The 23,315-nt window shown below is 45.4% G+C and overlaps 1 protein-coding gene across 2 annotated transcripts in view; it reads left to right on the top strand.

Annotated features, from left to right (window-relative positions):
- PRKCG (protein kinase C gamma) overlaps nucleotides 1-23,315 on the top strand; it is an 881,135-nt gene that overhangs the window by 759,264 nt on the left and 98,556 nt on the right. For both annotated transcript variants that reach the window (XM_073656297.1, XM_073656296.1), the window contains one exon: nucleotides 21,686-21,824. In XM_073656297.1, coding sequence (XP_073512398.1) covers nucleotides 21,686-21,824 — 139 coding nt within the window. The remainder of the gene's footprint in view (nucleotides 1-21,685; nucleotides 21,825-23,315) is intronic.

The following is a 23,315-nucleotide window of genomic DNA, read 5'->3' as shown; positions in this document are numbered from 1 at the left end:
TCAGGAGTGAGATCTTCCAGCTGACAGCTGTCTGGGGTGTATGGGACTAAGTGTAAGATTCTAATGTCTAAAGATCTACATTTAAAATGCATGTTTGATGCATTTTATTCTCCAATGTGTCTGAGCTATTAGAATGGAATGGGCTGTTATATGACCATAAGTATGCGATTTTTGGATACTTCTGACCACTTTCCAACTTGATGCGTCCAGCCTTGCTTAATATACTTACACTGAGTGAGGCTGCATCCATCTAGTTGGCACGTGACCACTTGTATGCAAATCACATACTTGCGGTCACGCACCCGCAGCTCCCAGCATGGGCATTGGAGAATTCTCACAGCGTGCGCACTGCATGCTGTAAGGATTCTCCGTTGCCAGCACCGGGAGCTGGCAGTCATGTGACCACAAATATGCGATTTGCATACTTCCGACCTTTTTGCGACTAAATGTGTCTGGCCTAGTTCAATACACTTGCATGGAGTGAGGCCGCGCATGTCTAGTTGACACGTTACGCATGCATGCAAATCACATACCTGTGATAACGAGCCCTACCGGCACCAGAGAAACAGAGTGACTGCCGACTTGTACCTCACTCAAGACTAGAAAACCCATTTAATATTTAAAAAAAATAACATTACTCATAGTCAATGAACTAGGAACTACACAATTTCTCAAAGCCATAAAGTAACACTTTATTGTCAGGGTTGTAGAGCATCTAGAGAGATAGAAATCTCCAAGCATGACTGAGGGGTGCAGAGGTATTACAGAGTACCCCTGAACTAATATTTTAAAGGGGTTGCCCACTACTTTCACATTGATGCTCTATCTGTAAGATAGAGCATCATTGTATGATCGGTCGGGGTTCCGCACGTGGCACCCCGGCTGAACAGTTGTTATCGGTGCTAGCGGCGGGGGCCACAGGCCGGAAGTCCTTACCTGCGGTACTTGGCCGTCAAGTTGTAGTGACCGGTGTTTGTTACTGCACATCCACCTACTATTCAATTGAATGTGAGGTGGATGTGCAGTACCCCACGCCGGCCACTACAACTTGACGGCCAAAACACCACAGGTAAGGACTTCCGGACGGTGGCCTCCGCTACCGGCACCGATGACAACTGATCAGCGGGGGTGCCGCATGCGGGACCCTGGCCGATCATACACTGATGCCCTATCTTATAGATAGGTCATCAATGTGAAAGTAGTGGACAACCCCTTTAATAAGGACAATGAATATTCTTGTGCAAACGCTTATTCCTGGAATATAATGCAGCCATAGTTTACCACGTATACCATTAGTATACCAAATGTTTGGTAAGCTAATTAAACAATAAAAGCCTAGCACTTAGTCCTCATGATCTGCCAATTATAGTGTGCAGAGCTGTTCACATTCCCATGTTTTTGGAAGGATTGCATGACCACAAAGTCACAGAGACAAATTTGTTTTTGATCTGAGTCACAGATCAAGTTTACCTGTACAAGTGTATGGGTCTGTGAATAATCACTGATGAATGACATCCATGTGAAATTCGTGTGTTTTTAAGGTAGTCTCCTGGCTGAGATTTACTTCGGAAGCCCTAAACACCAAACAGATGGGTACCCGGGTGTGCGCATTAACGTTCTTTACCTTAAACGTCACTCTCAAGGTGGACTGTGCCGTGTCACGGTGAAGCTGGGGACCCTTCATATTCTTGGAGAATAAGTCAGACAGTTTTAGAACAATGAATTCTTCTTTACTAAGTGTTGAAACTATATAAAGATAGTAGCAGATAAAGTTGTTGAATACATTTTCTTCTGTCTCGCAGGATAGAGGCACATACATGTCAGTTATAGACGGCAGCACATAACTTGTAGTGAACTTTGCAAGTTTAAAGAAGGTTATGCTGGGGATCTCCATCTTCCTAGTACAGAGTCACACGGTGACCACTGTACCCTAACTGCACTCTGTGTGAACGGAGTAAGGGAGCTCCCTCTAGCTATCACCTTACTGACGTGCTCCAGCCTGGCTGACCCCATCCTTCACCGCAGATCTCTAGGTCTAGCTAACACTTCACCTGCACTCTGAAACTCTTCTATTATGTTCCCCAACTTGCCTTGATGAGAAGTGACTCTGCCGTCCCTGTTGCTTGGCAGTTGTAAGGCTTGCTACTTCTTTGCAATACTGGATATCTTCAGCACACACCCAAATACAGTTCTGCGAGTCCTATATCTTTTTTTGCTCGCTAATCACTTCTAACCAGGAACTAACACACAGGTCCCCATTACTCCTCCCCAACTATGGCCGGACCCTACAGTTAATCCTGTCACCTCTGACTTACAAGAGCTGCAGCTTCCAGGAGGATAAAAACATATAATTAGAGATGAGCATTGTTCTACTCGAACTGTTCGCCAATCTCAAATTCGAGCTGTTTTGGGCGGTGTTCGAGCCGTTCGGCGAACACGAACAATTTGAGAAAAATTCGGCTGTTCGAGGTTATGTTCGATAACTGTTCGTGCACCAAAATCATAACTGGATTTTTTCTCATGATGAAAATTAATGTTAATACGCAGTTTGAGTGTACAGCAGGGCGGGGGGAGGGGCAGGGGATGGATCTCTGCAGAAATAATGAAGATCTCCATTTTTTTTTCTCTTTCCCGCATTTACAGTGGGGAGGTGCAATCTGTCAGCCTATCAGCAGCGCACACACGGAGCGAAGTGCTTTTTTTCACACAAGCAAGGGCATGTGTCATTGGCAGTGTATGTCACATGTCCTTGCCCTATAAGACCAAGCCATTTTCCCCGTCGCCACCATTTTCTCACTGCTGCAGCTGCGTGTTAGACGGCACCGCTGTTGCTGTGTGCGCTATACCTTGTTAATTTCAAGCCAATTTTCGCACAAATATACAGATAGCTTGGGAGTAGGGAATAGTTGTGATTGCAGTCCTTTTAAGGACTAGGTTACAGCATTTCCTACGACTTTTATCAGGGAGGTCTGTGCTCTTAAATAGATAGGTTGTGGGAGTAAAGACTAATTGTAATTGGAGTGCTTTTCAGGACTAGGTTACATCAGTTCCTATGAGTTTTTGCCAGGCAGGTCTGTGCCAGTGCTGTGCAAGTTTTTTTCACAGCATTTGGCTGAATCTAGCAAAGCTAATCCTTTTTGGCCTATTGCAGTGTGTTAGTCAGTGGAGTAGCCTATCTGTGTTGCAAGATATAACACCTGTGTATAGAATACCAATTTTTTTACTGCACCTAGTGAAGTAAAATCTTTTGGGCATAGCATCATTCTATTAGTCCATCTATACTGACCTCCATCAGGTTGCAAACTGAATATAATTTTTTTCTGCATCTAGCTCTGAAAAAATATTTGGGCTTCTAGCATTGTGTGGGACTTGGTCTATTAGTCCATCTATACTGACCTCCATCAGGTTGCAAATTAAAAATAATTTTTTTCTTCATTTAGCTCTGAAAAAATATTTGGGCTTCTAGCAGTGTGTGGGACTTGTTCTATTAGTCCTTCTATACTGACCTCCATCAGGTTGCAAATTGAATATAATTTTTTTCTGCATCTAGCTCTGAAAAAATAGTTGGGCTTCTAGCGGTGTGTGGGACTTGGTCTATTAGTCCATCTATACTGACCTCCATCAGGTTGCAAATTAAAAATAATTTTTTTCTGCATCTAGCTCTGAAAAAATATTTGGGCTTCTAGCAGTGTGTGGGACTTGGTCTATTAGTCCATCTATACTGACCTCCATCAGGTTGCAAATTAAAAATAATTTTTTTCTGCATCTAGCTCTGAAAAAATATTTGGGCTTCTAGCAGTGTGTGGGACTTGGTCTATTAGTCCATCTATACTGACCTCCATCAGGTTGCAAATTAAAAATATTTTTTTTCTTCATTTAGCTCTGAAAAAATATTTGGGCTTCTAGCAGTGTGTGGGACTTGTTCTATTAGTCCTTCTATACTGACCTCCAGCAGGTTGCAAATTGAATATAATTTTTTTCTGCATCTAGCTCTGAAAAAATAGTTGGGCTTCTAGCGGTGTGTGGGACTTGGTCTATTAGTCCATCTATACTGACCTCCATCAGGTTGCAAATTAAAAATAATTTTTTTCTGCATCTAGCTCTGAAAAAATATTTGGGCTTCTAGCAGTGTGTGGGACTTGGTCTATTAGTCCATCTATACTGACCTCCATCAGGTTGCAAATTAAAAATAATTTTTATCTGCATCTACAGTACCTCTGAAAAAATATTTGGGCTTCTAGCAGTGTGTGGGACTATTTGTATTAGTCCATCTATACTGACCTCCATCAGGTTGCAAATTCAAAATAATTTTTTTCTGCATCTAACCCAGCCAATAGTTTTGGCCTAATACCACAGTTTGGCCACTCAGCTCTGCTCGGTTACCATCCATTGTTTTTTTGTGCAAACAACTCTAGAGTTGTGAATTAGTTAACCACCAAAATGAGTGGAAAAAGGCCTGCTGCTGGTGGAAAGGGGAATAGGCGTGTTGGGAAGGGGAAAAAAGGTTGTGTCCGTGGGGTAGGTGTTAAAGCAACAGTAACATCTGCAGAAGAAAGACCATCTTCCAGCCAAACTAAAATGTCTACTTCTTTTAGCGGACAATGTGATAAGATCCCTTTCTTACGGCCACGCCAATCGCTACAAATTCCAGATGAGGCACAAAAACAGCAGGTGCTTCAACGGATATCAAGTGCTCCTTTAAGTGGGCTCTCCTCCACATCAACTTCAACATCACAAATACTCCAGTCCTCAAAGGTGTCACCCAAATCCTACTTGCTTCCTCACAGCTCCCAAATCTCCAGCTGCCCGTCTGAGTATGAGGTAGAACAGATGGTTGAGTCTGCAGAGCTGTTTACTCATACTATAGCCTGGGAATCAGAGGTCGACTCCAGCGCTTCTGTGAATCCAGACGAGGAAATGATCTGCACTGATGCCCAGAATCTTTATGAGTCGGATCCAGGACCAGACGCAGAAGGTTCTGACCATAATGTAGACCCTCATTCCCAAACTGTAACTCCTGTTGGTGGAGACAATGAGGAAGACGATGATAAGACTCAAATACCTGATTGGAGCGACAACTTTAGTTTTTTGTCAGGGCAGGAACAGGTTGGCTCTGAGGACGACGGGTGTGATAACGCACAGGGTGATGATGATGAGGTCGGAGATCCCACTTACTGTCAACCCACAGTCAGCCAAGAGATGAGGTCAGCAGAGGAGGTGGAGGAAGATGCTAGTGACGACGAGGTCAGGTTGCGCCTTCCTGGACAGAGACGTAGTACTGGAAGCACGTCAACAACTGCATCCTCAAACACAACTCTGCCTCTCACCACAAGTCGTGGTGGCTCTTCAGGTCGCATGGGTGCTAAGACTTGCATAGCCTGGGCATTTTTTCAGATCGATAAAGATGACCCAACTCGTGTTATCTGTAACATTTGTCAGCAAAAGCTAAGTAGAGGCCAAAAAATACATAGTTTGAGTACTTCATGCATGAACCGGCACATGGACATGAAGCATAAGTTGCAGTGGGAAGCTCAGTGTGCTACAATGCGGCCTAGCCGGCCGGGCCAATCACCGTCTGCCATATCTTGTGCATCCGCGGCCTCTTCATCCTCTGTGACTGGGGGGACAGCAGTCACACCTGTTTTGGGGTGCAGACCTGCCACCTCTTTACCCGCAACAGCCAGCGTGATTGGCAGGTCATCATTTTCTTTGGAGGTGGTAACACCAGCTGGTGTTGAGCGCTGTCCGACATCGATAGCACCACCTTTGGATCAAGGCAACCTAACATGTCCGCCTGCATCTTCCTCACAGACCGGCAGTTTGCCGGGGACACCCTTATCAACCCCGTCTAAGCACAATAGCCAGCCCTCGGTCCCTCAGATGTGGACAAGTAAAAGACCATTTCCTCCTAGCCATGAGAAAGCTAAGAGGTTGAATTTCACCATCTGCAAGCTCTTGGCTACAGAAATGCTGCCTTTCCGCCTGGTGGACCCAGAGGATTTTCGAGACCTTATGTCCGTCGCAGTGCCCCAGTACCAGATGCCCAGTCGGCACTACTTCTCAAAGAAAGGTGTGCCTGCGCTCCACCAGCATGTCGCACACAACATCACCGCTTCTTTGAGAAACTCTGTGTGTGACAGGGTGCATTTCACCACAGACACTTGGACGAGTAGGCATGGACAGGGGCGTTACATGTCGCTGACTGGGCACTGGGTAACTATGGTGACAGCAGGACAAGGGGCTGCTGTCCAAGTCTTGCCGTCCCCACGAGTTGTGCGTCAATCCTCTTTATGTCAAAGTTCCTCCACTGCTTCTGCCTCCTCAACCTCCTCTCGGTCTTCCACCTGCACCCAAAGCCTGTCTGGTCATGCCACAAGCTTTCTAACTGCGCAGAAGGGATCCTGCACACCTCCTTACTATGCTGGCAGTAGGGCTCAACGTCATCAGGCGGTTTTTACATTGAAATGTCTGGGAAATGTGAGTCACACAGCTGAGGAGTTGTGGTCAGCTCTGGAGAACCAATTTCATGAATGGTTGTCTCCACTGGACCTGAAACCAGGGAAGGCCGTGTGCGACAATGCTGCAAACCTGGGTGCGGCCCTTCGCCGGGGCAATGTCACACACGTGCCTTGTATGGCTCACGTGTTGAACCTGGTTGTCCAGCAATTTTTAGCCCACTATCCCAGACTAGATGGCCTTCTGCAGAGGGCACGGTCGCTGTGTGCTCACTTCCGCCGTTCGCATCCCGCAGCTCAGCGACTTACATCTCTACAGAAGTCGTTGGGCCTGCCACTTCACCGGCTAAAATGCGATGTGCCTACTGTTAGAACCTTGCTGTTAGGTTTTTTTTCCTTTGCTGGTCACATGACCTTGTTGGCCTATTTAATCCTGCTCCGCCCTTCTGGCTTTGCTGGACTTCATTGTATATCTACTTTCTAGCTAGCCTGTGCTCTGTGTCTTGCTCTGTTAGTTTGCTTGGTTTACTGACCTCTATGTTCTTTATATTTTGTTTGTTCTTCTGTCTGCTACTATTTCAGTTAGGAGGTGTCCCATATTCCTCCCAGTCCTTAGTACTTGTAGGGATTCCTTCCCCACATCTATAGGTCTCCGTACAGACTAGCTTAGGACTTTAGCAGGTCTGATCACAGGATCAGGTTCCCTGTTACATCGTAGGGATTCAGCTGAGTTCTATCGTAGGGACAGATCGCCTCTCTTTCCTTAGCTCTGGTAGCAGAACATAACAGTAAGTCCAGCCAGCAAATTCTCTAAGGAAAGATTTTTCTGTTCCATCATGGTGTCGGTTCAGGATTTAGCCCATCGCCTGCAGGGACTCTCTCTGGAAGTGGCCGAGCTCCGTCAGCACGTGAGTAACTGTTCTGGAGCACATTTCTTGGAGCCTAAGGTATGTTTGCCGGATTTATTTTTTGGTGAACATCGAGAATTTTTTTCATTTAAAAATGCTTGCTTATTGTATTTCCGTTTGAGACCCAAGTCCTCTGGGGATGAATCCCAGCGCGTAGGGTTCATAATGTCACTTTTGCGCAAAGAGCCTCAGGAGTGGGCCTTTTCTTTGCAACCTAGTGATACATGCTTCAGATCAGTGGATAGTTTTTTTTCTGCTTTAGGACTATTATATGATGATCCTGACCGTGTCGCATCAGCTGAGACTGAGTTGAGACGTTTAAAACAAGGATCAGGTAATGTCGAAAAATATTGTACACATTTTCGTCGTTGGTCCACTCAAACAGGGTGGAACGATTCTGCTCTGAAAAGTCTATTTCTTGCTGGGCTCAGTGAAAGGGTTAAAGACCTGCTAATTGCTTATCCTACACCTGAGGATTTGCAACAGGCTATGCAATTAGCTATACGGGTGGATAGAAGACTGCGTGCTAGGGTTAATGAGAGCAAATCCTCTGCTATGTCAGTTTCTGGTTATGATAATGTGTATACTAACAGTGGTGAACCGATGGAGATTGGATCGGTGGCACCTCGCTCTCAAGAAAAAGACCGTCGTTTTTCGAAAGGCTTGTGTTTCTATTGCGGAAAATCTGGTCATTTGATTAAAGGCTGTGAGCTTCGTATGAAGAAAGAAAAAAAAATGGTCAGTCACGCCCGTATTGCCTGTTTAAATTCTAAGGGTATATTTTTAGCTGCTTCCACGATTGCTCAGGAAAAATTAATGGAATTTCGGGTGTTTGTTGATTGCGGGTCTACACTGAATGTAATTGATGGGGGATTCGTGGAAAAACTCAATTTAAAACCTGAACCTTTATCATCCCCCATTGCTGTGGTTTCTGTGGATGGCTCCCCTTTGAAGAATATTACTCTCAAGGTCTGTGAATTTCCTCTCACTATTAATGGTGTTCACCATGAGAAATTGGATTTGGTGGTGTTGAATAACTTGCCTTCTCCAGTAATATTGGGATTGCCTTGGTTAAAATGTCACAATCCTGTACTGGATTGGTCTACCAGTGAAATTAAATCCTGGAGCCATAAATGTTATGACAAGTGTTGTAACGGGCGTATTGCAGCTTTGGATAGGGGAGAATTGCCTGTTCCTATTCAGGATTTTTGGAGAGTTTTTTCTGAGAAGGAATCGCAGGTTTTGCCTCCCCATAGAGACTATGATTGTTCTATTGAATTTGTCCCTGGAGCGACTCTTCCTAAAAGTCGTTTATTTAACCTTACTATTCCTGAGAGGAAGGCTTTGGAGGAATACATACAGACAAGTTTGGCCGCCGGTCACATTAGGCCCTCTAAGTCTCCTGTGGCGGTTGGATTTTTTTTTGTAAAAAAAAGGACGGCGGTTTACGTCCTTGTCTGGATTTTCGTGAGATTAACAAAATTACGGTACGCAATCCTTACCCACTGCCATTGATTCCTGATCTGTTTAACCAGTTATTGGGGGCCAAGTGGTTCTCTAAAATTGACCTTAAGGGGGCATACAATCTGTTGCGCATGAAGGAGGGTGATGAATGGAAGACTGCTTTTAACACTCCTGTGGGTCATTTTGAGAATCTGGTTATGCCTTTTGGTCTTACTAATGCTCCTGCATTTTTTCAGAATCTGATTAATGACATCCTTAGACCTTTGATCGGTAAAAATGTGGTTGTGTATTTGGATGACATTTTGATTTATTCGCCAGATCTGGAGTCTCATTGGCGGAGCGTGCGTGAGGTATTACAGTTATTAATGGACAATTCGCTTTTTGCTAAGCTGGAGAAATGTGAGTTCGCTGTACAGAGAATTAGTTTTTTGGGCTACATTATCTCCAGCAAAGGTTTTGAGATGGATCCGGTTAAGGTTCAGGCTGTGCAGGAATGGCCTAGGCCTATTGGTTTGAAATCGATACAGAGGTTTTTGGGTTTCGCCAATTACTATAGAAAATTCATAAAAAATTTTTCTAGTATTGTCAAACCTCTGACTGATCTCACCAGGAAAGGTGCTGATGCGGTTCAGTGGTCTTCTGAGGCCATTGAAGCTTTTGTGTATCTCAAGGAGAGGTTCACCTCTGCTCCCATCCTTATGCAGCCTGATGTTACTAGGCCGTTTTTGGTTGAGGTTGATGCTTCCTCTGTGGGGGTTGGCGCAGTATTGTCTCAGGATAACGGGGATGGATTACATCCCTGTGCCTTTTTTTCAAAAAAATTTTCGGAGACTGAATTGAATTACGATATTGGTAATCGGGAATTATTGGCTATTAAACTCGCATTTGAACACTGGCGCCACTTCTTGGAAGGTGCGGAATTTCCCGTTCAGGTTCTTACGGATCATAAAAATCTGATATATCTTGACGCTGCCAAGCGCCTGAATGCCCGTCAGGCTAGGTGGGCACTGTTTTTCTCGCGGTTTAATTTCTCCGTTACTTACATCCCTGGTACTAAGAATGTTAAGGCGGATGCCTTGTCTCGCAGTTTTTCTCCCATAGTCGGTGCTGAGAAAGAGGAAAACATTTTACAAGAAGGTGTTGTGATAGCTGCTTTAGACTCCGTTTTGGAAGATGAGATTCTTAAAGCTCGTGAGAATGCCCCATCTAACACTCCTCATGGGAGGTTGTTTGTGCCTGGGACCTTTAGGAGAGCTTTGTTTGTTGAGTGTCACGAATCTCGGTTGGCAGGTCATCCCGGAATCTCTGAGACCAAGAGACTGGTGGGTCGCAGTTTTTGGTGGCCTGGATGGCAGAAGGAAGTCATTAAGTGGGTACGCCAATGTACTGTATGTGCTAGATCTAAGTCCTCACATACTCCTGCTGCGGGGTTGCTTTGTCCTTTGGAGGTCCCCAGTGCTCCTTGGACACATTTGGCTATGGACTTTATAACTGACCTTCCCCCCTCTGAGGGTTTTACTGTCATCTGGGTGGTCGTGGACCGTTTTAGTAAGATGTGTCACTTGGTTCCCTTCATCAAACTGCCCTGCGCTAAAACTCTCGCTAAGGCCTTTGTCAAGGAAATTGTCAGACTTCATGGCGTTCCTACTGACATTGTTTCTGATAGGGGTCCTCAGTTCGTGGCTCGTTTTTGGCGTGCCTTTTGTGACAGGTTGGGAATTCATTTGTCGTTTTCGTCCGGATATCATCCTGAATCTAATGGCCAGACAGAAAGGAAAAACCAGGATGTTGAGCAGTTCTTGCGTTGTTTTGTGGCAGACAATCAAGAGGGGTGGTCTGAGTTTCTGCCACTTGCCGAATTTGCTCTGAACAATCATACATCTTCTTCTGCTGGTTGTTCGCCTTTTTTTTGTTGTTCTGGGAGACATCCGTCGTTTGGGTCGTTCTCCAAGTTGGGATCTGCCGTGCCTGAGGAGGAGAATTTTTCCGGTGATTTGGAAAGAGTTTGGACGGATGTGCGTGGTAATCTTCAGGAGGCCAACAGAAAATCTAAAGACTACTTTGATAGGAAACGACAGGAGGTTTTGTTCGCTGTTGGTGACATGGTTTGGTTGTCCTCTAGGAATCTGCGGTTGAGGATTCCTTCTAAGAAATTGGGTCCCAAGTTTGTAGGGCCCTTTAAGGTGCTTCAGGTTGTCAACCAATCTGCTGTTAGGTTGGAGGTTCCTACCTCCTGGAGAATTAATCCGGTCTTTCATGTCTCTCTGTTAAAAAAAGCTGTTGTGTCGGATGGTGACGCCTCTGCCTCTGTTCCTCCGGTGGTGGAGGACGGGGAATATGAAATTTCTCGCATCCTTGACTCTAGACGGTATAGAGGTAGTTTGCAGTATCTTGTGGCCTGGAAAGGTTTCGGACCCGAGGATAACTCTTGGGTGAGGTCAGATGATGTTTCCGCGTCCAGACTTATCAGAGCGTTTCACAGGAGATTTCCTGATAAGCCTGGTCCTAGGGGATCCGGAGGATCCTCTTAGAAGGGGGGGTACTGTTAGAACCTTGCTGTTAGGTTTTTTTTCCTTTGCTGGTCACATGACCTTGTTGGCCTATTTAATCCTGCTCCGCCCTTCTGGCTTTGCTGGACTTCATTGTATATCTACTTTCTAGCTAGCCTGTGCTCTGTGTCTTGCTCTGTTAGTTTGCTTGGTTTACTGACCTCTATGTTCTTTATATTTTGTTTGTTCTTCTGTCTGCTACTATTTCAGTTAGGAGGTGTCCCATATTCCTCCCAGTCCTTAGTACTTGTAGGGATTCCTTCCCCACATCTATAGGTCTCCGTACAGACTAGCTTAGGACTTTAGCAGGTCTGATCACAGGATCAGGTTCCCTGTTACATCGTAGGGATTCAGCTGAGTTCTATCGTAGGGACAGATCTCCTCTCTTTCCTTAGCTCTGGTAGCAGAACATAACACCTACCCGGTGGAATTCAACTCTGCACATGTTGCAGCGACTGTGGCAGCACCGACAAGCCCTGGTGCAATACGTTCTGACGTATAGCCTGGGCCAACGAGATTCAGAGGTGGGGCAAATCACGCTGGAGGAGTGGTCTCAGATCAGGGACCTATGCACCCTTCTGCACAGTTTTGAAATGGCGACGAAGATGTTTAGTGCTGACGATGCCATTATCAGCATGACTATTCCGGTGATTTACATGCTGGAGCACATGTTAAACAGAATTCGGAGTCAGGTGGTGGCACAAGAGGAGGTGGAGGAAGTAGAGGAGGAGGAGTTGTATGCGGAAGGGCTAACATCTGCAAGGTCCAGACGGTCGGCAGCACCAAGGCGGCAGGCATGTGAGGGTGGGGGAGATGGTTTTACCAGGGCGCATGGTAGCAGCCAAACTAGTGAGGAAGGTGCAGGAGCCCAGGAAGAAGTGGAGGACGAACTGATGGAAGACTCATCAGATGAGGGAGACCTTGATCACATTTCTGTTGTGCGAGGTTGGGGGGAGAGGACAGAGGAAGGAAGCATGATTGTTACCTCGCCACCAACACAACAGGGACTTGGTGCTCCTGGATGCGCAACACACATGAGTGCCTTCTTGCTGCACTACCTGCAACATGACCCTCGAATTGTGAGAATTAGAAATAATCCTGACTACTGGGTTGCCACACTGTTAGATCCCCGGTACAAAAGTAAATTTGCAGAAATTATTCCTGCCATAGAAAGGGATGCACGCATGCAGGAGTATCAGCAGAGACTGTTGCAGAATCTTACATGTGCTTTTCCACAAAACACCAGTGGTGCACGTAGTGAATCTCACAGTTCCAACTTGCCAACCGTGGGACCGTCAAGTGTTCAGCACTCAAACCGTAACAGAACCACAGTATCTGCTGGTAACATCAATTTTGCGGAATCATTTCACCACTTTTTTAGCCCATCCTTTGCAAGGCCACAGGAGACAAGAAGTCTGACACATAGTCAACGCCTAGAGACGATGGTACAGGAGTATCTCCAAGTAAACATTGAAGCCACGACTGTGTCACTGGACCCTTGCTCTTTTTGGGCTTCCAATCTGGATAAATGGCCGGAGCTAGCCACTTACGCCTTGGAGATCTTGTCATGCCCCGCAGCCAGCGTTCTGTCTGAACGTGTGTTCAGCGCTGCTGGTGGTGTGCTGACAGATAAGCGCACGCGGCTCTCCACTGATAATGTAGACAGACTCACGTTCATAAAGATGAACAAATCATGGATCCGAAACGACTTTTCTACCCCTGTGTCATCCTGGGGAGAGTAAAAGCTTGATGATTGGTTAAAATCACCCTACCAACCGTTTTAAGCTTTCAAATTACTAATCATGTTTATCTGTATCTTGACTGGAAAATAATTTGGGCTTTGTAGCAGTGTGCAGCACTGATCCTATTAGGCCATCTATACTAAAGCTTCACCAGATTTAAAATTAAAAATAATTTTTAGCTGCATGTAGCCCGGAAAATAATTTTGGGGCTCCGAGATGCGCAAGACACATAAGTGCCTTCTTGCTGCACTACCTGCAGCATGACCCTCATATTGTGAGAATTCGAAGTAATCATGACTACTGGGTTGCCACACTCTTAGATCCCCCAAACTTTTCGATCAACCTTTTCATTTTAATAAAGACCAAAAAAATGGTCATTTTTGAAATTATAAGCATTAGCAGGTTGTTAGAAACTGAAATCAAACAGTTTTCAACTCAAAACTTTATTCTAGGTGATGTTACATTTTCACATAGGACCCCTTGTTCGAAAGGAGCTTCTGAACTCTCTCGTCCATTGAATTTGTCAGGTTTTGGATGGTTTCTGCTTCAATTGTTTTGCATGAGGACAGAATACCCTCCCAGAGCTGTTGCTTAGATGTGAACTGCCTCCCGCCATCATAGACACTCCTTTTAATGATGCTCCAAAGGTTCTGAATGGGGTAGAGGTCAGGGGAGCATGGGGGTCACACCATAAGTTTGTCCCCTTTTATGCCCATATCAGCCAGAGATGCAGATGTTTTATGTGCAGCATGAGATGGTGCATTATCATGCAGAAAAATGATCTTGCTGTGAAATACACGGTTCTTCTTCTTGAACCATGGCAGGAAGTGCTGTTTGAGAAAATCCACATACATTATGGAGTTCATCTTTAGCGCCTTCAGGGATCCTAAAGGGGCCGACAATCTCTCTCCCCAGGATTCCAGCCCAAAACATTACTCCACCTCCTCCTTGTTGGCGCTGTAGCCGTGTTTGCGTGGGGTGTCCATCAACCAGCCATCCTCCACTCCATCCATCTGGACCATCGAGCGCTGCACGGCACTCATCCGTGAACAAAACAGTTTTGAAATCAGTCTTCATGTAATGTTTGGCCCACTGGAGCCGTTTCTGCTTGTGTGAAGTGGATAGAGGAGGTCGACAGGATGGCGCATGCACAGCTGCAAACCTCTGAAGGACCCTGCATCTTGTTGTTCGGGGGACGTTGGAGGCACAAGCAGCTTCAAAAACTTGTCTGCTGCTATGACAAGGCTTTTTTGCCGCTGCTCTTTCAACCTGACGTAATTGCCTGTAGGAAAGAGTCCTCAATTTGCCCTTATCAGCACGCACACGTGTGTACTGTGAATCAGCTACATACTTCTTGATTGCCAAGACACTTCATCCTGATCATCGCACAATGTTGATTGTAGTCATGCCTTGACCTAAACACTCCACAATTTGTTGCTTCTCAGCAGCCGACACATCCTTTTTCTTTCCCATTTTGGCAGAAAATGTAGGCTGCTTAATAATGTGAGAGAGCCTTCTTAAGTAGTCTTGCCTTTCATTGGACACACCTGCCAAACTAATTAGCACAGGTGTCTGCAATTGCTTACAGTGATATAAAGAGCCCTGACACACATCACCATCAATGAGTTTAACTGACAAACAAACAAATTCTTCCCTTATCACTCCTAAACACTTTTTGTATAATAATTAGAGATGAGCGGTGTTCGACTAGAACTGTTCGCCAATCTCAAATTCGAGCTGTTTTGGGCGGTGTTTGAGTTGTTCGACGAACCCGAACGATTTGCAAAAAATTCGGCTGTTCGAGGTTATGTTCGATAACTGTTCGTGCACCAAAAGCGTGTCCTGCATGTCTGGCGCTATTTAGAGCACCAATCATGCAGGGATTGTCTGCCACTCACTGTAATGCCACAGACATGGTGGTTGTGGCATTACAGTGATTGCCCAAATCGATGGGAACAGTGCCAACAGTGAAACATGAAAAGCCGGCAATTCAGCAGCGGCATACACCGGTACCCGACAATTTAGAACCGAAAGAATAGAGCTTCACACATAGATTAGATAGATAGAAACATGTCAGCCACATATATACGAAGTACAGTGAAAGTGCTGCTTACTGTACTTGTCATTTAGCGTAAAGGATTTATCAAAAAAAATAATAGTGTTTTCATGCACTGTCTCTTTAAAAAAGCCGGCCGGCAATTCAGCAGCGGTACCCGACAATTTAGAATAGAAGGAATAGAGAATCACACATAGATTAGATAGATAGAAACATGTCAGTCACATATATACGAAGTACAGTGACAGTGTTGCTTACTGTACTTGTCATTTAGCGTAAAGGATTTATCAAAAAAAATAATAGTGTTTTCATGCACTGTCTCTTTAAAAAAGCCGGCCGGCAATTCAGCAGCGGTACCCGACAATTTATAACAGACAGAATAGAGCTTCACACATAGATTAGATAGATAGAAACATGTCAGTCACATATATATGAAGTACAGTGATAGTGTTGGTTACTGTACTTGTCATTTAGTATTAAAATAAAGGATTTATTATTAAAAAAATTGGCGTGGGGTTCCCCTAAATTTTAGGCTCTAGCGGAGGTTAAGCAGACGGCTGGGGCAGATGTTTGAAGCCTGGGAAGGGGGTAATACCCACGGAGCTTCCCAGGCTACTAATATCAGCCCCCAGCTGAATACATAGCCTTTACTAGCTATTAAAATGGGGGACCCCCCAAATAAAATGACGTGGGGTCCCCCCTAATTTAATAGCTAGCAAAGCCTAGGCAGACAGCTGGGGGCTGATATTAATAGCCCAGGAAGGGAGCCATGAATATTGTCCCCCTCCCAGGCTAGAAACACCAGCCGTCAGCCGCCCCAGAAATGGCGCATTCATAGGATGCGCCAATTCTGGCACTTAGCCTCGCTCTTTCACGCTGCCCTGGTGCGGTGGCAGGGGGTAATACGGTTGGGGTTGATGTCAGCTTATAATGCCAGCTGACATCAAGCCCAGGTTAGTAATGGAGAGGCGTCTATAAGACACCCCCATTACTAACCCCATAGTCAAAGTTAAGAAAAACACAAACACCCAGAATAAAGTCCTTTAATTGAAATAAAGACACAATCCTTTATTGTTCTAAATTAAACCATACTTACCGTCACGCCCATTCCAGCTGAAGCCAACGATCTCCTGCAATAAAAGAAAAATAATAAAGCAACCTCATCCTTACCTTTCCATGGTTCCCATGACAGCTTCAGCTCTGCTACATCGAGATGACAGGCTGGACCGCAGCAGAACGCTGCCATCCAGCCTGTCATCCCGCAGACACTGAGAAGCGCAGGCTTGCTTGCGCTCCACAGTGTCTCTCTGTGAGGGCATCCAGATGAGCCGAGTTAATGTCCAATGAACTCGGCTCACCTCATGCACGTCACTGACAGCGTGGGAAAATTCTCCTGCACTCAGCGCTTCAGCGTGGGAGAATTCTCACACTGAAGCGCTGAGTGCAGGAGAATTCTCCCACGCTGTCAGTGACGTGCAGGAGGTGAGCTGAGTTCATTGGACATGAGCTCACCTTATGCACGTCACTGACAGCGTGGGAAAATTCTCCTGCACTCAGCGCTTCAGCGTGGGAGAATTCTCACGCTGAAGCGCTGAGTGCAGGAGAATTCTCCCACGCTGTCAGTGACGTGCAGGAGGTGAGCTGAGTTCATTGGACATGAGCTCACCTTATGCACGTCACTGACAGCGTGGGAGAATTCTCCTGCACTCACCGCTTCAGCGTGAGAATTTTCCCACGTTGTCAGTGACGTGCATTAGGTGAGCCGAGTTCATTGGACATGAACTCGGCTCATCTGGATGTCGTCACAGAGAGACGCTGAGCAGCGCAAGCAAGCCTGCGCTTCTCAGTGTCTGCGGGATGACAGGCTGGATGGCAGCGTTCTGCTGCGGTCCAGCCTGTCATCTCGATGTAGCAGAGCTGAAGCTGTCGTGGGAACCATGGAAAGGTAAGGATGAGGTTGCTTTATTATTTTTCTTTTATTGCAGGAGATCATTGGCTTCAGCTGGAATGGGCGTGATGGTAAGTATGGTTTAATTTAGAACAATAAAGGATTGTGTCTTTATTTCAATTAAAGGACTTTATTCTGGGTGTTTGTGTTTTTTTTTAACTTTGACTATGGGGTTAGTAATGGGGGTGTCTTATAGACGCCTCTCCATTACTAACCTGGGCTTGATGTCAGCTGGCATTATAAGCTGACATCAACCCCAACCCTATTACCCCCTGCCACCGCACCAGGGCAGCGTGGAAGAGCGAGGCTAAGTGCCAGAATTGGCGCATCCTATGAATGCGCCATTTCTGGGGCGGCTGACGGCTGGTGTTTCTAGCCTGGGAGGGGGCCAATATTCATGGCTCCCTTCCTGGGCTATTAATATCAGCCCCCAGCTGTCTGCCTAGCCTTTGCTAGCTATTAAATTAGGGGGGACCCCACGTCATTTTTTTTGGGGGGTCCCCCATTTTAATAGCTAGTAAAGGCTATGTATTCAGCTGGGGGCTGATATTAGTAGCCTGGGAAGCTCCGTGGGTATTACCCCCTTCCCAGGCTTCAAACATCTGCCCCAGCCGTCTGCTTAACCTCCGCTAGAGCCTAAAATTAAGGGGAACCCCACGCCAATTTTTTTAATAATAAATCCTTTATTTTAATACTAAATGACAAGTACAGTAACCAACACTATCACTGTACTTCATATATATGTGACTGACATGTTTCTACCTATCTAATCTATGTGTGATGCTCTATCTTTCTGTTCTAAATTGTCGGGTACCGCTGCTGAATTGCCGGCCGGCTTTTTTAAAGAGACAGTGCATGAAAACACTATTATTTTTTTAAATAAATCCTTTACACTAAATGACAAGTACAGTAAGCAACACTATCACTGTACTTATTATATATGTGACTGACATGTTTCTATCTATCTAATCTATGTGTGAAGCTCTATTCTTTCTGTTCTAAATTGTCGGGTACAGATGCTGATTTGCCGGCCGGCTTTTTTAAAGAGACGGTGCATGAAAACACTAATATTTTTTTTAATAAATCCTTTACACTAAATGACAAGTGCAGTAACCAACACTGTCACTGTGCTTCTTATATGTGTGACTGACATGTTTCTATCTATCTAATCTATGTGTGATGCTCTATTCCTTCTTGTCTAAATTGTCGGGTACCGGTGTATGCCGCTGCTGAATTTGCCGGCCGGCTTTTTTAAAGAGAGTGTCTTCTGAGCAGTTTGTCAGCTTTTGGACACCTTTGCAGGTGTTTTCTATGTGTTTCTATGTGTTTTTGTTTGCCTGCCATTGGTTTTAACGGTGTTCGACGGTGTTCTAAGGTGTTCGACGAACAGTTCGACGAACAGTTCCTCGAACATCCCGGTGTTCGACGAACCGAACCGAACCCGAACACTACGGGGGTGGCTCAACACTAATAATAATTTGGAACGCAGTGTACATGTGCTTTTCCACAAAACACCAGTGGTTCACGTAGTGAATCTTACAGTTCTAACTTGCCAACCATGGTCTGTATGGAGTTGTTCAATAAAGGGCCCAAAATTAAGATAACATAGATGGGAGAGGTCTCTATGAATAGGAATTCCTAAGTATTTGATACCCTGTGAGGGCCAGGCAAAGGGAAAGTTGGACTGGATGGAATCCTATATGGATTTGGGGAGGGAGACATCGAGGGCCTCAGACTTCGCTGCATTGATTTTAAAATTTTACCATGTAACAAAGTGATCTATTTCAGCCATAACAGCATGGATGGATATATGTGATTGAGTGATATATACTAGGACATCATCAGCAAATAGAGAGCACTTGTACTCGGTGCCTCCCACCTCAATCCACCTAATATTGGGGTTATGGCGAATTGATGAGAGCAGGTGCTCCGTCACTAGGATGTATAAGAGAGGGGACAGAGGACATCACTGCCTTGTCCCATTGGTGATTGTGAAAGGTGATGAAAATGTTCTGACGCACCCCCTGGGCCTTGGGACACCCGGAGCCGGACCCTTTTTGGTGGATGCTGGTGGTTGTAGTCTTCGTGGCGGCGACCCAGTTCCGTGGCTCAGGGCGGTCAAACCAGTGGCGGAACTATTTATGTGGTTTTCATGTTTAAATGTCCGACTACGCCACCCGTGGATTGCGGTCAGAGTGAACCGCCGCTACAGGGCAGACCACTGAGGCTGGTATTGTGGGTGCAGCAGAGTGTAGCATAACTCCCCACGGGAGGAGTATAGCCTCAGGGCAGTGTATGCGGAGGATGGGGGTGATGGTGCAGGGCAGCAGCAGTAACGACACGGAGTCAGTGATGCAGTTCAGGGCCTTTACTCACAGTTCTTATTATCCAGACCACGTCTGCAGGTAACGGCTGCCCACGTCGTACTGTGCTCACCAGGTGAGGGGCTCAGACAACTCCCAGATAACTTTGGAGCACTTCACAGGACCCCCTTTGTGTGTCCTTTGTCTGGCCTTTCTTACCAACCCTTCTGTCCGGCTGCCTCGGGCCTCCTCTTGGTAAACTTGGCGCCAGTTTCCCTGACCCTATGTGGTGCCTTCCTAGCGGGTGTAGCGAGGGGCTGCGCCACATAAAATGTCAGAGCCTCCGGTTTCTAGCTGAGGGTCGTTTCCTGCCTCCACTAGTTCGGGGACCGGTCTCCCCCTTTGGCCTGACCCCTCCACGCAGGTGGATTCGGGCGTGCGGTGGCGACTCGCCCATCCGCACCCCTGGGATCCCTTCATTCCTCGTTCCTGGAGCCTTCTCCGCTCCTCTTCCTTCCTTCTCCCTCTTCCAGGCCTGGGCCTCTGTTACTAGGCCCGCCTCCGGAGCAGAGCTCATGCAGAGCCCCTGCTCCCTGCCACTTCTGCTCAGACTTCTCTGCACTGAACTAAGATGGTGCCCACCTTTTATACTCCCTTCTCAATGCACCCAGGAACTGCTTCCTCCCTGCTCCTACACTACAGGGTTCCCCTTCCTCAGTGTTCCCTCCCCCCACTCCAGCCAGGGACAGGGACTGTCGTGCCCATCTCAGGGGCATATTGGTCGCCCTGCCCCACGGCAATGTGGTGTAATGCATGCAGGTGTCGGGTCCTGATCCACACTCCATCCTTACCTGAGAGTGAGATATCACACCTCTGGGTGAGGTGCAATACGTTTGTAGCAACCGAGCCCTCAGGGTGCTACAGTTCCATTTATCTTCAGCCTAGGTGACGTATTGCGATACAGGGCTGTGATTTTGGCTATAAAAGGGTCCCCTAGACCCCTACCCCAAGCTTTTTAAGAGAATCATATATGGCGTGCCAGGAGACTCTATGGAATGCTTTCTCAGCATCCAACGAGAGTATCTAATTACAAATTTTTAACTGCATCTAGCCCAGGAAATACTTTGTGCCTAGTAGCAGTGTCTGCTAGTGAGCGGATTATCCCGGCTGTTAAGCAAGCTGCACCACCTGTAGTTTAGACACTTAATTTTTTCAAAGGAAATGCTTCGGGACCATGGGATACTTAGTGAAGAGCATCAGGAGGCACCCCAAGGCATAGGGGCTGGGACTGGCAGTAGGATGCCTTGCGGTGGACAGCCGAGCTCGATCCTTATAAAAGCTTTTTAACTGCAGCAGCTTTAGTGGACGCTACTGGAGCTGGAATTACTGCGGCTGCTGGCATGAGACTTGCCCTCCAATAGATCCTTGTAAATGGATTTAAAGTGTATTCATTCAAATTAGAGAGACAATTTAAATTAAGAAGCTTAGAGCTGCCTCCACCACAGGGGGGCTCGCTCGACCCACCAGCGGACAGGCACCAGTATTGGGAGAGGGGGGCTGGCCGTCAGGGTTCACCGCGGCTCTGGCACAAACCTGGCGACACGGAGGTGGCACGGGCAGGAGCGGACTGGCCGTGTCGGCTTCTCACTTTTTGGATTTTAGAAGGGCATGACATGCCTATATCTGTGTCTCCCCCTCCTTTTACTCCTCCACCTCTTTTATTTTCGCATGACTATATGTACTTGTCACTTTTCTATGTGTTAGTTATGTCTTCTGAGCAGTTTGTCAGCTTTTGGACACCTTTGAAGGTGTTTTCTATGTGTTTCTATGTGTTTTTGTTTGCCTGCCATTGGTTTTAACGGTGTTCGAAGGTGTTCGACGAACAGTTCGACGAACAGTTCGGCGAACACACGGGTGTTCGACGAACCGAACCGAACTCGAACACTACGGGGGTGGCTCAACACTACATATAATACAGTACATTTTCACACATTAAAAAACAGGGGTCTTCAGAGGGCAGCTCTATCTTCTCCACTTTTACATGCTTTCTGTTTTTAATGTAGTAATAAGTAGGAAAAGTTTAACAATTTTTTTTTCAAACAAGAAAATTAGTGTCCTTAAATATCACATGTTTCTGACTTTTGTATTGTACATATACTATTTGGCATTTAGAGAAGATTTGTAACATGCCGGTATGTTCTGCTAACATATCTTGGTTCATTTACTTCAGTCACTGATGATATGTCTATTTTGTATGTAGAGACTTGAAGCTGGATAACGTTATGCTGGACGCTGAGGGACACATAAAAATCACTGACTTTGGAATGTGTAAAGAGAACATTTTCAGCGGTGCCACCACTCGCACATTCTGCGGGACCCCGGACTACATAGCTCCAGAGGTAATTCATTGTACGTCTATGAATCTGTCTAAGCTCCTGGAATCTGGGCCTGCAAATTTGTTACATTATTTAATTATCTACTCTTGGGTGTTTATTACTCCAAACAATCCAACATACATTCACTCATGGCAATCCTAGAATAAGTGGACAGTTTATTTGAAAATCCAGCTGAAATCTCAATGGCTTCACTCGAAATTACAACTGGGACATCATTGACTCAACTGGACTTAGCACTGTCCATCAATAAGGTGGGGATGCAGTTACAGCCGGACTACCCACATTGCCCTGTGAACCTCATTTGCATAAAAACATGTATTGTGAATGTAGGATGAGTGTGTATGACGTGGGCTTAGCTCCATACACACCGTTGACACCTGCATCTAACAGCAGTGATTGTTTTATCACCATACTGGTGCCGCTATGAAGCCCATCAGCTTCTGGGCTCCATAAGAGATCATTATTTTCATCATATTCTGCGATACTAAAGTGTAATGAATTAAATGATCACATATTCAAGCCACTTAGACCCTGTTCACACTGCACTTTTGTAGTGTGTTCAGGGGTCTCGCCTGAGTCCCCCTAAAAATGGGATTCAGATGAACCCCTGATGGGGCCATAGACTGCAATGACATGTCAGAAAAAAAATACAAAAAGGCCCATTTGGGATTCGTACAATATCTTGTTTTTAGGGGGATTCAGGTGTAACCATTGAATGCAGCACAGAAATACAGTGTAAAGGCTAATATATATATATATTTTAAAAAATAAAAAATTATAAAGGTAAAAGATCATGTCTCTCACCTTTTCTCTATCTGAAAACAATATAAAAAATTGGTATCACTGCATCTCCAGAAGTCAGATCTTTCAAAATATAAACTTATTGAATCGATATGGTAAATGCATTAAAGAAAAAGAAAGTTAGACATTCCATAATTGCACTTTTTTTTCTCACCTGCCTCCCAGAATTTTTTTTTAATAAAAAGTGATTAAATAGTTGCATATAGCCCAAAATGATACCAATAAAAACAATAATAAAAGCAATAAATAAATAAAAAATTATATTAGCTTGTTATCACTGTAATCATACTGACCTGGAAAATCAACTTAACAGGTAATTTATACTTCACAATGAACACCGTAAGCACAGAACTCAAAGAACAATGGAGATATTTTTTCATCTTTTCACCCCGCTTACATTTTTTTTCCTTATTTCAGTACATTATATGGTGAAGTAAATTGTGGAATTTAAAACTACAACTCATCAAAAAAAAAGCCCTCTTACAACTTTGTTAATGTAAAAAAGGCCTGGCTTTTGAAAAAATTGGAGGAAACAACAAAAGCTCAAAAATGAAAAATTGGCCCTAGTTGGGGAGAGTTTATGGGGTTTTCCACTTGAGGGAAAATGCTCTAAAGTATCTAAAATAGCAAACAGATACTCAGCTCTTGTAAGTTCAGTACCAGCTTCCCACCGCTGCTCAGGACACTGTGTTT

The sequence above is a fragment of the Phyllobates terribilis genome, unplaced genomic scaffold (assembly GCF_046119375.1).
Source record: "Phyllobates terribilis strain yellow unplaced genomic scaffold, ASM4611937v1 Scaffold_12__6_contigs__length_324123572, whole genome shotgun sequence".
Lineage (NCBI taxonomy): Eukaryota > Metazoa > Chordata > Amphibia > Anura > Dendrobatidae > Phyllobates > Phyllobates terribilis.
Note: the sequence above shows the minus strand (reverse complement) of the source record. Positions and strands in the feature narration are given on the sequence as shown.